General features: G+C 32.8%; 1 protein-coding gene across 5 annotated transcripts; it reads right to left on the bottom strand.

The window, feature by feature from the left end:
* Nucleotides 1-6,086: 6,086 nt before the first annotated feature.
* Nucleotides 6,087-11,458, bottom strand: LOC111692468. Of its 5 annotated transcripts, none has more exons than XM_023456492.1 (6): nucleotides 11,224-11,458; nucleotides 10,359-10,635; nucleotides 9,857-10,198; nucleotides 9,491-9,693; nucleotides 9,129-9,291; nucleotides 6,087-8,812 (listed from the first exon to the last, which is right to left on the bottom strand). In XM_023456492.1, exons 2-6 carry the CDS (start codon nucleotides 10,558-10,560, stop codon nucleotides 8,685-8,687), a joined length of 1,038 nt encoding a protein of 345 aa, XP_023312260.1. In that variant the 5' UTR covers nucleotides 10,561-10,635; nucleotides 11,224-11,458; the 3' UTR covers nucleotides 6,087-8,684. The 5 variants fall into 5 exon arrangements, with proteins under 5 accessions (XP_023312260.1, XP_023312261.1, XP_023312259.1 ...); XM_023456493.1 differs by having other exon boundaries at nucleotides 10,359-10,585; XM_023456491.1 differs by having other exon boundaries at nucleotides 10,359-11,458.
* Nucleotides 11,459-12,542: the final 1,084 nt, after the last annotated feature.

Raw genomic sequence — 12,542 nt, 5'->3', positions numbered from 1 at the left:
ACTGTCAATAAGCCAATGCCACTGTTTAACATTAGCGGTTTTGCAGGAACAACTAGAGTACCACCTTGACAATATCTTTCAGAATAATTAATCATCAAAGTCCCATTAGGAAGAGAACTAACCACTTCAATACGATTGATACCTGGAACGAGCGGAGTGTCATTTTCGACATGTACGGTATATTTATCTTGATGTTCCACTGCTTCATTTGGCAAACAATTCGAATCTTCATTTAAATAAAAATTCAAACTATCAGCAGTTTTGGTTACATAAACATTTGGTAATTCAGTAAAAGTACGCCCAAGTATTAAATCAAAATCTTGACATTCGTTGTCAACAATAACTAGTGGTATTACACATTCGACGTTATCGATTTTTACTGTTGCGATTGACTCACCTAATGATTCGACAGTAGCACCTCCATATCCTCGCAAAGTCGTAACTTTTCCAGTGTTAATTTTTAAATCAAGCGACTGTGCTTTACGTTGTTTAAGAATACAACAAGCACTACCGAAATCAATATAAGCTTGTATAGGTTTATTGTTTAATTTCACTTCGACGTGATGTTTTCTATCATCGCTAGCAACCAAATTAATTTTCTGGGAGTTATGTTTCAATTTGAAACATTTATCTCTCGTGTGACCAGGTTTTTTGCAATGCGAACAAGTAATCTGATCCTCAACATTATTTCTATGGCAATTTCTAGAAAAGTGTCCCGTTTTACCACAAGTAAAGCATTTATGCGACGAATTCGGTTTAGACACGTTTTGTTTATTTTTGTGTTTATATTGTCCATGCTGTACGTTACTAGTGGACGCTGTTGAAAGGTTCGAGTAATCTGATTCCACCAGAAATTTTAACAATTGATCTGTACTATTACATTTAGCTGCTTGGGCACTAGCTTGTAATAAATTGTTATTTAAAGTCGATATTATAACTTCTGTTATAACATGATCAGGCAGATCACAATGTTTGCCAAGACGTAGTTTAGCATAATAAAACGAAACAATATCTTCATGCTGTTTTCTTTCAGAGTTAACAAAGTCTTTTAATTTTGAAGCAATACTTCGAACAGAAGGAAAAGCAGAAATTAATTTTTCTTTCCATTGTTGCCAGGTATTCTCAAAATTACTTTGACACTCATACCATGCTTTTGCATTTCCCGTCAACTTACTAATCATCACTACTAATCTACTAATCAATATTTTAGTCTTGTCATCCCAACAATATAAATTAGCGACCGATTCAATTTTGTTCAGCCAATGTTGTAACAGTATTGTAACAGAATTTGTAGACGCATCAAATTCTGGTATTAATTCATTGCGACCAATATATTGAGAAATTGACCTAGGTTCTGATGCTAATTGTTTGGGCATCGAACGTGATTGTTCAGCACTTTCAGTTTGTTTGGGTGATCTCGACTCTGGCGGCGACACATGACGAGAATGACGTGGTGGCGTATTACTTCGTCCATGCGACGACACCAGCGTCTCCGCGAGATCATGAGAATTCCCGCCCGTACTGCGTATTAAAGATTCTAGAGATTTAAGTCTTTTTTCTATAGATTCAACATAATGAGAAGGACTAGCGCTAAGACGCCTTTTCGAGCTTCTCCGCCTCTTATTTACGGTGCGGTCAGGGCTTTTGTTTCGACCCATGACGTTATTATTGAGAAATAAACAAACAATAAACAATTGCGCAATATTGTGACCAGGTAAAAATTTGAAAGTCTACAGACCAGACAGGCAGGTAACTCACAGAAAGTCAATCAAATGCATTGTTTTTACTTACTGCATCAAAATGCATCGAATTTTCTCGGTTTTGCACTTTTTGTTCCATAACACTTTATTTACACAAAATCTAATTTTTCTCTATTATTTATGGATCTTTTTATCCCACTTCTGAAGTTGTTAAAACACAGTTTTTCACAAATATAATTTTAATAGATTTTAGAATAAAAACAACGATCAACATTAGATATCTCAACACCACCTCGTCTCTAGTCGTTCTCTCTCTCTGTCCGTGCTCTTCCCCGGCCCGGCCGGCGCCCCACCCGTATCATGGCCGCCAAAAGTTTATAAACAATTTTGCAAAGCCTAAACTATCTTCACAATAACTATTAATCCATAATGCATAAAGAAATTATTCAATTTCCAAAACCCCCTAAAACGTGTTGCACTGATTCCCTTGACAGGCAATGATTTATTACTTTGAATCGAATATGATCCTAGTATAACTTCAAAATTCATAATTCCATTTAATGCCATTCTAATAAAAAATCTTTTTGCTGCATTTCAACAACTTTAAGAGGGGGATTCCTACGTACAGATTTTATAAAATTAGTCCAGTCATGAGGCACTTCAATTTCTGTGGTTGTTTTTTTCTTGCAGGATTCAATGGCGGCATGAATAGTATCGGTCTCCATGTGAGTATGCCCAGGTTCCATAGATTTATGGTGAATTTCCTTTAAATTCCGACCCCGTTTTTTCATTTGATGCATTATGAAACAAAGCATGGTACACATAAAAAATGTTTAGGTTTTGCCCTGAACATGAATCACTAGACAAGTTTAAAACTTCAACTTTTTTAGGCAAGGAAAAAATAAACTTTCTAATACATGATGCTATCTCCTGACCACCACGACCAGCAACCGTCTCATTCCACAAATAACATATCCCTACACTGTCCAAAGTGTTAGTTTCATATACAGTTAGATTGTATGTCCAAAGTTGCCTCTTATAAAATGAAACACCATTGCGGAGGTATGGTGTCGACAAGCATTTCTGTAAGTCGAAAGAAGCAGTAACAAAAAATCGGTCTTTCTTACATTTTTCTTTGTCTAATGATTTTTGTGTATAAGTATTCTCAGCCAGATTTAAATGTATTTCTTTTTCGTTTATTAATTTTGTCCTAGTTTCTTCTTTTTCAGGACACAATTGTTTATTTTCAAGTGCCTGTAAGCTTAATTTCAGACGGTCACACTTTGCACAGGTGTCATTTGCTGGAGCATGAAACGAGAAATTAAATTCCTCATTAAAAATGTTTCTGTACTGTGATTCTTTCTCACATTTTATATTATTTTTAGTACAGCATTTACAATAAAGTTTGTACATTAAAGCGATAGATAGATCAGGGCTTAGAAATTTTTTCGAGGTTCGTTCTCGAGAATAATGGCTGGAATAAGTGGGAAAACTATTAATATATTTCCTAATTACATCTATCTTATCTTCCTCAACCCTTCTCTGTTTTGAATGTTTTCCCCTTCTATCTTTAGGACAAATATTGAAATTACTACTTTTCTTTTTCTCAGCAATTACTCTTAATTTATAGAGTTATATCTAATGTATTGAGATACATACCGTCAAAAGGGGTGATGGGGATCAAAATTTCAAGTTTTTCCTCGTCGGTAAAATATCCGGAAAAAAAACAATGCATCAATTTGGAAAGCTGTTGCCCCTCAACTTTTTAAGATTTTTTTGTCAAATGTTGATCCGCTCCACCCCGTAAGTGGGGGTGAACAGGATCGGGTATAGTTTTCGCCTAATATCCGCTTAAAATAACATAAAGTGAATCAACGAAAAATTAAAAAAGAAACTAAAATATCACATTCTTTTTAGCAGGTAAAAAAGTTACAGTAAAATCAGTCTATTATTATAAAGTCGGAAATATTTCTAAATATATGTACATAAATCTGCCTCTTCTTAGTTGACTGGGGAAATCCCCATTCAGCACATAAGAGTAGCACATCAACTAACTTCTTCTCTTCATTAGTCAAAGCTGGTTGTCCCACATATCTGAGAGTTTGTGGCCCATAAAATTTTCTATTTATCGTAGTGTACGGAACTGCAAACTCTTCGGATGCTTGTCCCATTGTCAATAGCCTACTACGAACCGCCGCCAATGCTCTTTCGAGGATTATACGTTCTATTAGCACTAAAGCCTAACTTTTCGCGGCATTGTATCTGAAGTAATTAAAATCTTTTTGTTATTAGTGTTACTATTAAAATATTGTATACATTTTTTATTATTCATTATTTTACATATATTTCACAGCACGGCTATGTATTTTTCAGTATGGGATAAAAGTAACTTTGATCCCCTCCGCCCCTCAGAATGTAGTTATTTCATAAAATAATTATTTTAAAAACAATTAAGTTTCCTATTAAAATGAGACAAGTGCCAGTTTGTTGTTGAAATACCACTTTGCAAATATGAGATCATTACATTAACGTAATGATAATTATTCAGTATGGGATAAAAATAACTTTGATCCCCTCCGCCCCTCAGAATGTAGTTATTTTATAAAATAATTATTTTAAAAATAATTATGTTTCCTTTTAAAATGAGACAAGTGCCAGTTTGTTGTTGAAATACCACTTTGCAAATATGAGATCATTACATTAACGTAATTGTATTCACATTTTGTGGACAATAGTTTGTTTACAGACTCTGTAAAATACTGATATTTTACACATAACATTGGTTATTTTTTTACATGGCCCTTACTTACCCTGAATAGCAGTAAACACCTCATACGGCGCGCTAGACGTCTCACTTATCGATGATTAATACTTGTATTCGATCTAGCATGGTAAATGGGCGATATGCGGGAATATTTAAAAAAATGTAGGTACCCATGATTCCATTCGCCCCATCTGATCCGCATCACACCGTTTGACGGTACCTCTTTGTATATTGCCTTCGACTTTCATGAGAATTTTGTTTTGTTGATACTCGAATTCTTTCTCTATTCTTTTTGTTCTCTTTCATTGTTTCTGCATTGTACTGATCTTGACCATCTCTTGACAATTTATAAAAATCTTCAAATATTTTTTTCCTTTTCCTTTGTCCATTGATATTTTCATAGCATTTTAATCGGCATTTGCAGGGTCCCTTTATTTCTTTCCTTTTTTTAACGATTCCCTTCTTTGACACATATTCTTGTCCTTTCTCTTTCTGTTCTCCTCTGACATTTTCCTTCCAAACCTTGTCATTCCTTATACGCTTTCTTTTTCTTTCTTCTTCGGGTTTCTTTTGCCGACTGCCTAGTTTACGATTTGGGATATTAGTCGTGTTTTCTAAATTGGGCTGTTGACTTGGATTTGAGGTTATTTTTATAAGGTTATTTTGTATACTTTCATTTTGAGAGACGTTTTCTATATTTTCGTCTTTATTTTCAAACTGGATAATCTAAAAAGGAACGTTTTATTAGTACGTTTAAATTTATTATACACATATGTACACATATGTTTAAGCATTTATTATATTTTAAATATTAATAACCTGTTTATGCCTTTTTAACTGAGTAAGAAAACATTTTCGACAAGCATTTTTATCGTTATTCGCTAGAAACAGTAATGATCTAGACAATTACGTGTTGATTTTCCACCAAAACTTGTTTTAGAGGTGTTAACACCTTATAACATGAACTTTCATTTTCCAATGGAATCTCTGATACCTATGTAAAAAAGACAAATAATAAGTTTTAAAAAATATATACCTATAAAAGAATCCAAAGGCAAATTGTACTCACATATTTAACTGGAGTTAATGCCTCTAGCGTATTTAAGTCGTAATTTAACAGAAAAAGAGTTTCGAAATTCCCAGGAGCTACCACCACATTGTTCGGAAGCTTCACGCGACTTAATGCTGGAGAAATATCGTTTATATTATCTAAAATTTGAAATATAAATATAAATCAAAACATTTTATTTACCAGCTCAATTGTCACCTTTGTGTCGCATCTCTTCACATTTTCTCAATATATCTAACCCAGGAAGCAAAGCCACGTGAAAATGACGTTAAATAATTGTTCCTAAATGACTAGAAAGACGTATTTAATGACATAATTCAGACGTGAAATTGACCTCCTAAAGTCTCGGACCGATGACGTCATGCATTAATCGTTATTATCACGTCATATTGTGACGTGATATTAACGTTTTAAACCAAATCAAATGAGACAATATGACGTGAAATTAACGTGTTAAACCAGATCAAATGTGACGTGATATTAACGTTTAAAGCATACCATGCCCCTTCCACTCCCCCTCCCCCTCACTGTAGGATAAATAAAAATACTAGTACTTTTGTAATGTTCTATTGAATGAAACATTAATATACAATGTATGTGTATGTGCCATCAGCGCAGTTTTACAGAAAGTGGAAAAACTTCCGGAAAATTCAATTTTAATGCACACATTGGTTATGGTTACATTAAATGTACATGCATTAAAATTGAATTTTCAATTTAAAACACAAAAGTCTTTTGCAGTTTGAAGTTTCTAAAATATGTCACTAAAAATTGAACACTATTGAACTCTATGTTATTGAATTTACTTTAATTGAACAATATAGCACAAGCTTTATAATATTTCTACCATGCTACATGTTTTTAACTTAGGACTTGATTCTCTTTATAAAAATGAAAAATATACATTTAAAATAAGAACGCTGGCAGCTACTTCCATTATAACTAGAAAATATTTTAGTTCATATTCAAAAATGACGTTCACCAAAATTTCAAATTGAAGTTGCTATTAGTTCTGGAGATACATCTAATAGGCAGTCACCATGAATGGCCCTGTACAACATTAAGTTAAACAATGTATAATAGGCATAGCTACACAGCATTCCTTTTTAAAAGGCAACACAATACATTTGCCACAAATTTCAGTAATTGGCCATGCTTTAAGTTCAGACAGGTCCTTAACAACAAATATGTTCAATTCACTAGATGGATATGGGTATACATATAAATTTGAATTTGAAAGAAATTCCTTGCCAATAAGAAAAATCTCATTGTCAGTGGTTACTAAAATATTATGTATTTCAATAATTTTATTTCCCGCAGAGGTTAAACAATAACTGTCGGCTTTAGAGTGACTTACTACTGAAAAGGTTGTATCCTTCAAATGAATTTTACTGAACTGTTTTTGCCATTTAACATTCTGGTTACAAATAATTAATGGCCCTGCGGAGTGTTCCAAAGTCAACTTGACACCATTAAATTGATAATTGTTTGAAATTATTAAACCTCTTTCAACGAGACGACGATGAATTTGTTGTAATGGGTTTGTTGGTGACTTTACTAACAATTTTATCTGGCCCAAATAATTTTCAAATGGAAAAGCAGAAAAATTATCCAGCGCACCAAAGAAATCTACATCATCGCAAATATGTGACAGTAAATGAACATTATATATCATAAATTCTAAACCGTATAAAGTCTTTAAATGTTCAATGAAAACATTTATAATGTTTCTTACAGCTAAAATTCCAAATTTTTTAATATGTTTTTCTGATAATAATATCGAGATAGAAAAGTGAAATGCAAGGAAATTTTCATAAACCGCAATGTCTAAAACGTCTTTTAAAACCAAGGGACCTAGGTACACTAAAAAAGTTCTGTATTCAGTTGCTTTCCAATAAGGCAGTTCTTCTAAAGAACGAGGCTTTCTATTAAACTCTAGGGGAATATATTTTTTTAAATCGAGCATATGCTGAGAAATTATTTTAATTTTTTGATGTGGCAGTCTAACTTTTAAAGGACCTCCAATCCAAGTATTAAGAAGTTTTTTGGTAATGCCTAAGCAAATATTATGCATGTAATCAGTTGGAAAACTCTTAATTAAATCGATTGGTAATTCAATTAGAGGAGTTTCAGAAATGTGATGATCTTCATCAAGCTGGTCTCGAAAAGATTTATCTGTCCGTTTTTGACATACTAAACTATCTAAAACAACTTTATTTTTATAGTATTGTCCATGAACTGTACATTTATCACAAGAAGAATATCCTGTGTGGGATTTAGTACATTTTAAAAAAGCTCGTGCTGGAGCGTCACAAACGAAAGAGTGCACTTTTACTATATATTTTTTTGATTCATCGGAAAAACCATTTTGTAGTAGAGAATTCAATTCGTCTATAAACGGTTTTAAATATATGTTCAACGGTTTTGGCTTACTTTTACCACAAAAAATTGAAATTGTAAAAGGTTTACTGTTAGAAATATTTTTAATCAACCCCAAAATTGGCCAAAGTTGTAATTTTGAACTCTTGAAAAGGGGGATACCATCAACGTTAAAGCTAAGTTGTATTTCATGAACAGAGACTTGATTTAAAAGATTAGAAAGTGCATTTTTAATTCCAAAGTAAATGAATTGTCCGGTTTCTAAATCACTTATACGAGTAGAATTGGGAGTCATCAGTAAAGTACGGCTGTCTAAAGGAAGTTCAGGGTGGTATGGGGAAAGTATATGAAGTAGATCTGTTAAAGCAGAATGTGTGATTTTATGTTTTACAGTGGCCCATTCAGCCAATTGTTTAGACAGATCTTTTTTATTTTCAGATGACTCATTCTCGTCACAAATTGGCGGTGATGTAGATTTTATAGAAGATGACTCATCACTTGAAATACTGCTAAAATGATCATCGTTCCACAAACATGGATTTTTTAAATTGGAATTTATTATTAAATCTTCAACATGACCACTGTCAATGAAATTATTATTATTGGCACTACTGCTACCAGAAGTAGCACTTCTGGCGAATTTTTTTGTAGCTTGTAAAGCTCGCCTAGATCTTTGCCTCGGACCCACAAATTCCTTTAATTTGCGTTTTGACATTTTAAAAAATGAAAAGTTACAAATACTAAATACTTAACCCTAATGTAAAAGAAGATACTAATCATTATTAGTAGCTGTAGGTCGTAGCTTTTTCTCCATCCTTTGTTTTGCATGTTTCAACCAAATCTTTACGGCATTTTGAATTTGAACTTGAGTTATAGCAGGAGATTTAATCTGTATAGCACCTACAACAAAGTAAATAAATTCAATGACATTTTCTATTTAAAATAATGGCATTTGCCATGCTTGAAATTCCTCCCAAGTATGTATCGCATTCTGTTATCACAGCGTTCATGTTATTACGTCACACGTTATTTTCGATCATTTTAAATGACAGTCAAGATTTAAATGTAGATGTTACGTATTTAATGAATGGTATACATATTCGGGATGATTAAGTAGAGCCTAGAGAAACGTTTATAAATACGGGTCTTTAGGTATGACAGTACCTATAAGCTCTATGTAATAACTTATAATGAAAATAAGAAATTATTTACTTACGAATGATTACGGAATTTAATTTCGTATTTCCAAATGGTTGTTTGTTATTTCTTTGTCCAGCAAAATTATATTGAGTAGCTAATTCATCTGTCATAACAAATCTAAGTATTCTATTGACTTGTGCAGTTGTTCCATTACCACCTAATGAAGACAAATAGGAAGCCTAAAATACAGTATTTAAATAAGATATTTATGTATAATGCAGATAAGAACACATGAACAAATGTCAGGCATACTTAAGTAAACTATGAAAATGTTTAGATTCTCACACGTGGGATATACAACAATGTGTAAAACCCTGTATAATGTGAACACTGCACAATGTCTTATAAAAACAGAAGTAGGATATAATCTAAACTTACCACGCCATTAAGCTTCTCCTCTGCACTGAGATATTCCTCTAATGTCTGTAAGTTTGAAATGATTTTTAATGGAAATTCTACAGGAATGTCATCAGGCAAATTAGAAATACCAACCGACGAGTTCCGTGATAATTTAAGTAGCCCTTTAATTTCTTTTAACTCTTCTCTAAGTTTTCTTATTTCTTGAAAAATCTTGTCCAAATCTAAAAATTAGGAACAATTTTGTAAAAAGTAACAACTATAAGGTAAATTTTAGAATAGCTATGTGAATGCAAACCTCTACCCACTATCATTTTGAGATTTATTAGCTATTATAAAATTAACCTTATGACGGAATAGACATATGTAATATATGACGAAACATACTGTTAGCAGATACATTGATGTCACCGTGTTGCACACGAGGCGAATCTTCTCGTATTGGAGTTAAAGCAGAATTTTCTCTTACAATTTCTGTTGAATATATCCGGTTTTCTTCAGAGGTACTTTTACTACTGGTTGGTGTAGCTCGATTTTTGAATAATTTCCTGGAAACATTAGGTCGTCTCGGCAATTTATTTCTTATAGGTTCTTCGTCACTACTTGATTCAGATATTAATTTTGTTACTATCTTCGTTCTCTTTCCAAATCCAAAATCCGATTCCGACGATTGAATGTCCGATGTCTCTTCACATCTTTTTAATTTTTTCTTAGCTTTCTCAAACTCATCTATTAAAATTAAAATTTATAAATAATTCGGCTATACGATGCAGAGAATAAAAAAATATGTGTTGAAGAAAATATCTGATCAAACTGACAAAAGAATAATTAAGTAGTACTGATAATAGTTAAAAAGAATGAAACTTGTATAACACAAAATTTTACACACCACTCTCAAAAAAGATGCGTTTTATAGGGTAAATGTTCCAGCTGTTTTGATTTGGTTCCTCCGGAACTACAAGTGCCTTATTAAACAAATTTGATGTTTTATAAGGTGGCCAAAAAACCTCCCGTTTCAAAGGGGTGAGCCAAGAAGAGTGAATCAGGCCTATAGAGCCGTTTTCTGAGAATTCCACGCCCAAGTATGACATTTTTCCACTGGTACCGATGTCGTCTCTATGTAATTGTAGCCTTTATCAACAATTTATTTTTATATGTCATATAAACTACAAATAAGACAAAATCTTATTAGGTTTGTTCAAGCAGCGAGTTGTAGATTGTTTCAAACTTCAAATTTATTCGGCCGTCTAAGTTGCTACTATGTCTTCACCGAGCATAAAAGCAAGATTTACCTTGTCAAACAAATTTGATAGTTCGAAACCAGTCCAGAAATTTTTGCTTCAACAGAGCTTATATTGTTATGGTTTTTAAGTACTTATTTTAAGATAAAGCCCAAGTCTTTCTGATTCTGCCAACCACCTATTTTCGAATACCTAAGTATGTAGAAAATAAACAACAAAAAAGTTTTAACGGTCAAATATGGTTTTCAAGAGAAAAATAATTTACTTATAACCTGTATGTACTTAAGTATAAGATTTTTTATAGATATTAACATAAACCCTTCCACGATGTCCCTAATTAATTAAACAATACAGTACAGTTGTTTGATATCAAACTGTGGATTCAGCCATTTGCATTCCAATGTGCTGTTGAATTTCTACTTCTCCCTCTTTAACAAAGCATTTTATACGGAGATTTTTACGTATTAAAAGTACTTACAAGTTTAATTGATTGTAAAATAGAGTAAAACTTACCGTCCTTCAATGTTGTTTTCACCCACATTCACCTGCCTGGCGAGAGGGAAACCGAGGGAAACATAATGGAGGGAAATGAGAATAACGAATAATGACTTCTTTTGACAACTGACAGTCAGAGCAGAGACCCCTTTCACATTACTTTACATGAAAACGCAAAACGCCACTTTCTTAGCGTTCTCAACGGTGATTGGTTAGTATTCTAAGAGGCACCGGAAATTAACCAATCAGCATTGAGAAAGCCAAAATGTTGCGTTTTTGAGTAATAATGTAAAAGTGGTCTCAGTCTGTGCTGCTCCACGACAAAAATAAACAAAAAAGAGGTACCAACATCACAGCATTACCCAATACCAGCACTTAAATATTTGTATTTGTGCTAAACCAGCTAAGTTAAAAACTGTTTTCTGAGAAAGCACCAAAGAAAATAGAAATATTATTTTTCTAATTTAGTAAATAAACCTAAATAAGTAATTATTAATCACGAAACAAAATACTCCAAACCAGTGTTACATATAATTGTGGAATGTGATGTGCCTTTGACTGCCTTGCAAATTACAACAAAAATTGTAACAAAAATAGCTAATCAGATTGGCATAAAGTCTTGAGTAAATAAATTATCGTTATCATACAGAAAACAATGAAAACATTCTTATTAATAATAAAAACTGTTGATCAATACAAATGACCATATGAAGACGAGTATTTGACGTGTATATAAAGTCGTAAATTTGACGTCATTTATCAGACGTCATTATTGTGTCAACATTCTAACCGTGTTGAGAAATGACTATATGAAGACGACAGTATGACGTGTTTATAAAGCCGTATATTTGACGTCATTTATCAGACGTTATTATCTCGTCAATTTTTGGTCTACTGACGTATATCGACGAGTTATCACCAGATTTTGACGTCAATATGTCGTACCTCTGTTAGCTGGGAATGTTCTTTTACTTATTTTTATTCCTTTACACAACACACACTGTTTATCTTGTAAATATCAACTAAAATTTTAGGTTATAAATATTAAAATGCATTTAGTAAGACGCGCGCTGCGGCCAACGTCCACAAGTAACACTAGTAAAACGGACAATGTCTATTGCAGTGGACGTTGGTCGTTTGTCAAACGTTTTAAAAGTATTTCAAGGACCAAAGTCCATACATTGGCCCTTTTTCTATTAAACTAAGATGGACTTAGGCCATTTTAAAATTTAAATAATTAAGGCTTATAATACTTGTTGACATTGGCCATTTTTGTGATGCAAATATGTAACATGGATAGTCCAGGAGACACATTGGCTATTAAATGTAATTTTTGG

Source organism: Anoplophora glabripennis, unplaced genomic scaffold, assembly GCF_000390285.2.
Source record: "Anoplophora glabripennis isolate ALB-LARVAE unplaced genomic scaffold, Agla_2.0 scaffold926, whole genome shotgun sequence".
Lineage (NCBI taxonomy): Eukaryota > Metazoa > Arthropoda > Insecta > Coleoptera > Cerambycidae > Anoplophora > Anoplophora glabripennis.
This window is presented reverse-complemented; position numbering and strand designations above follow the sequence as displayed.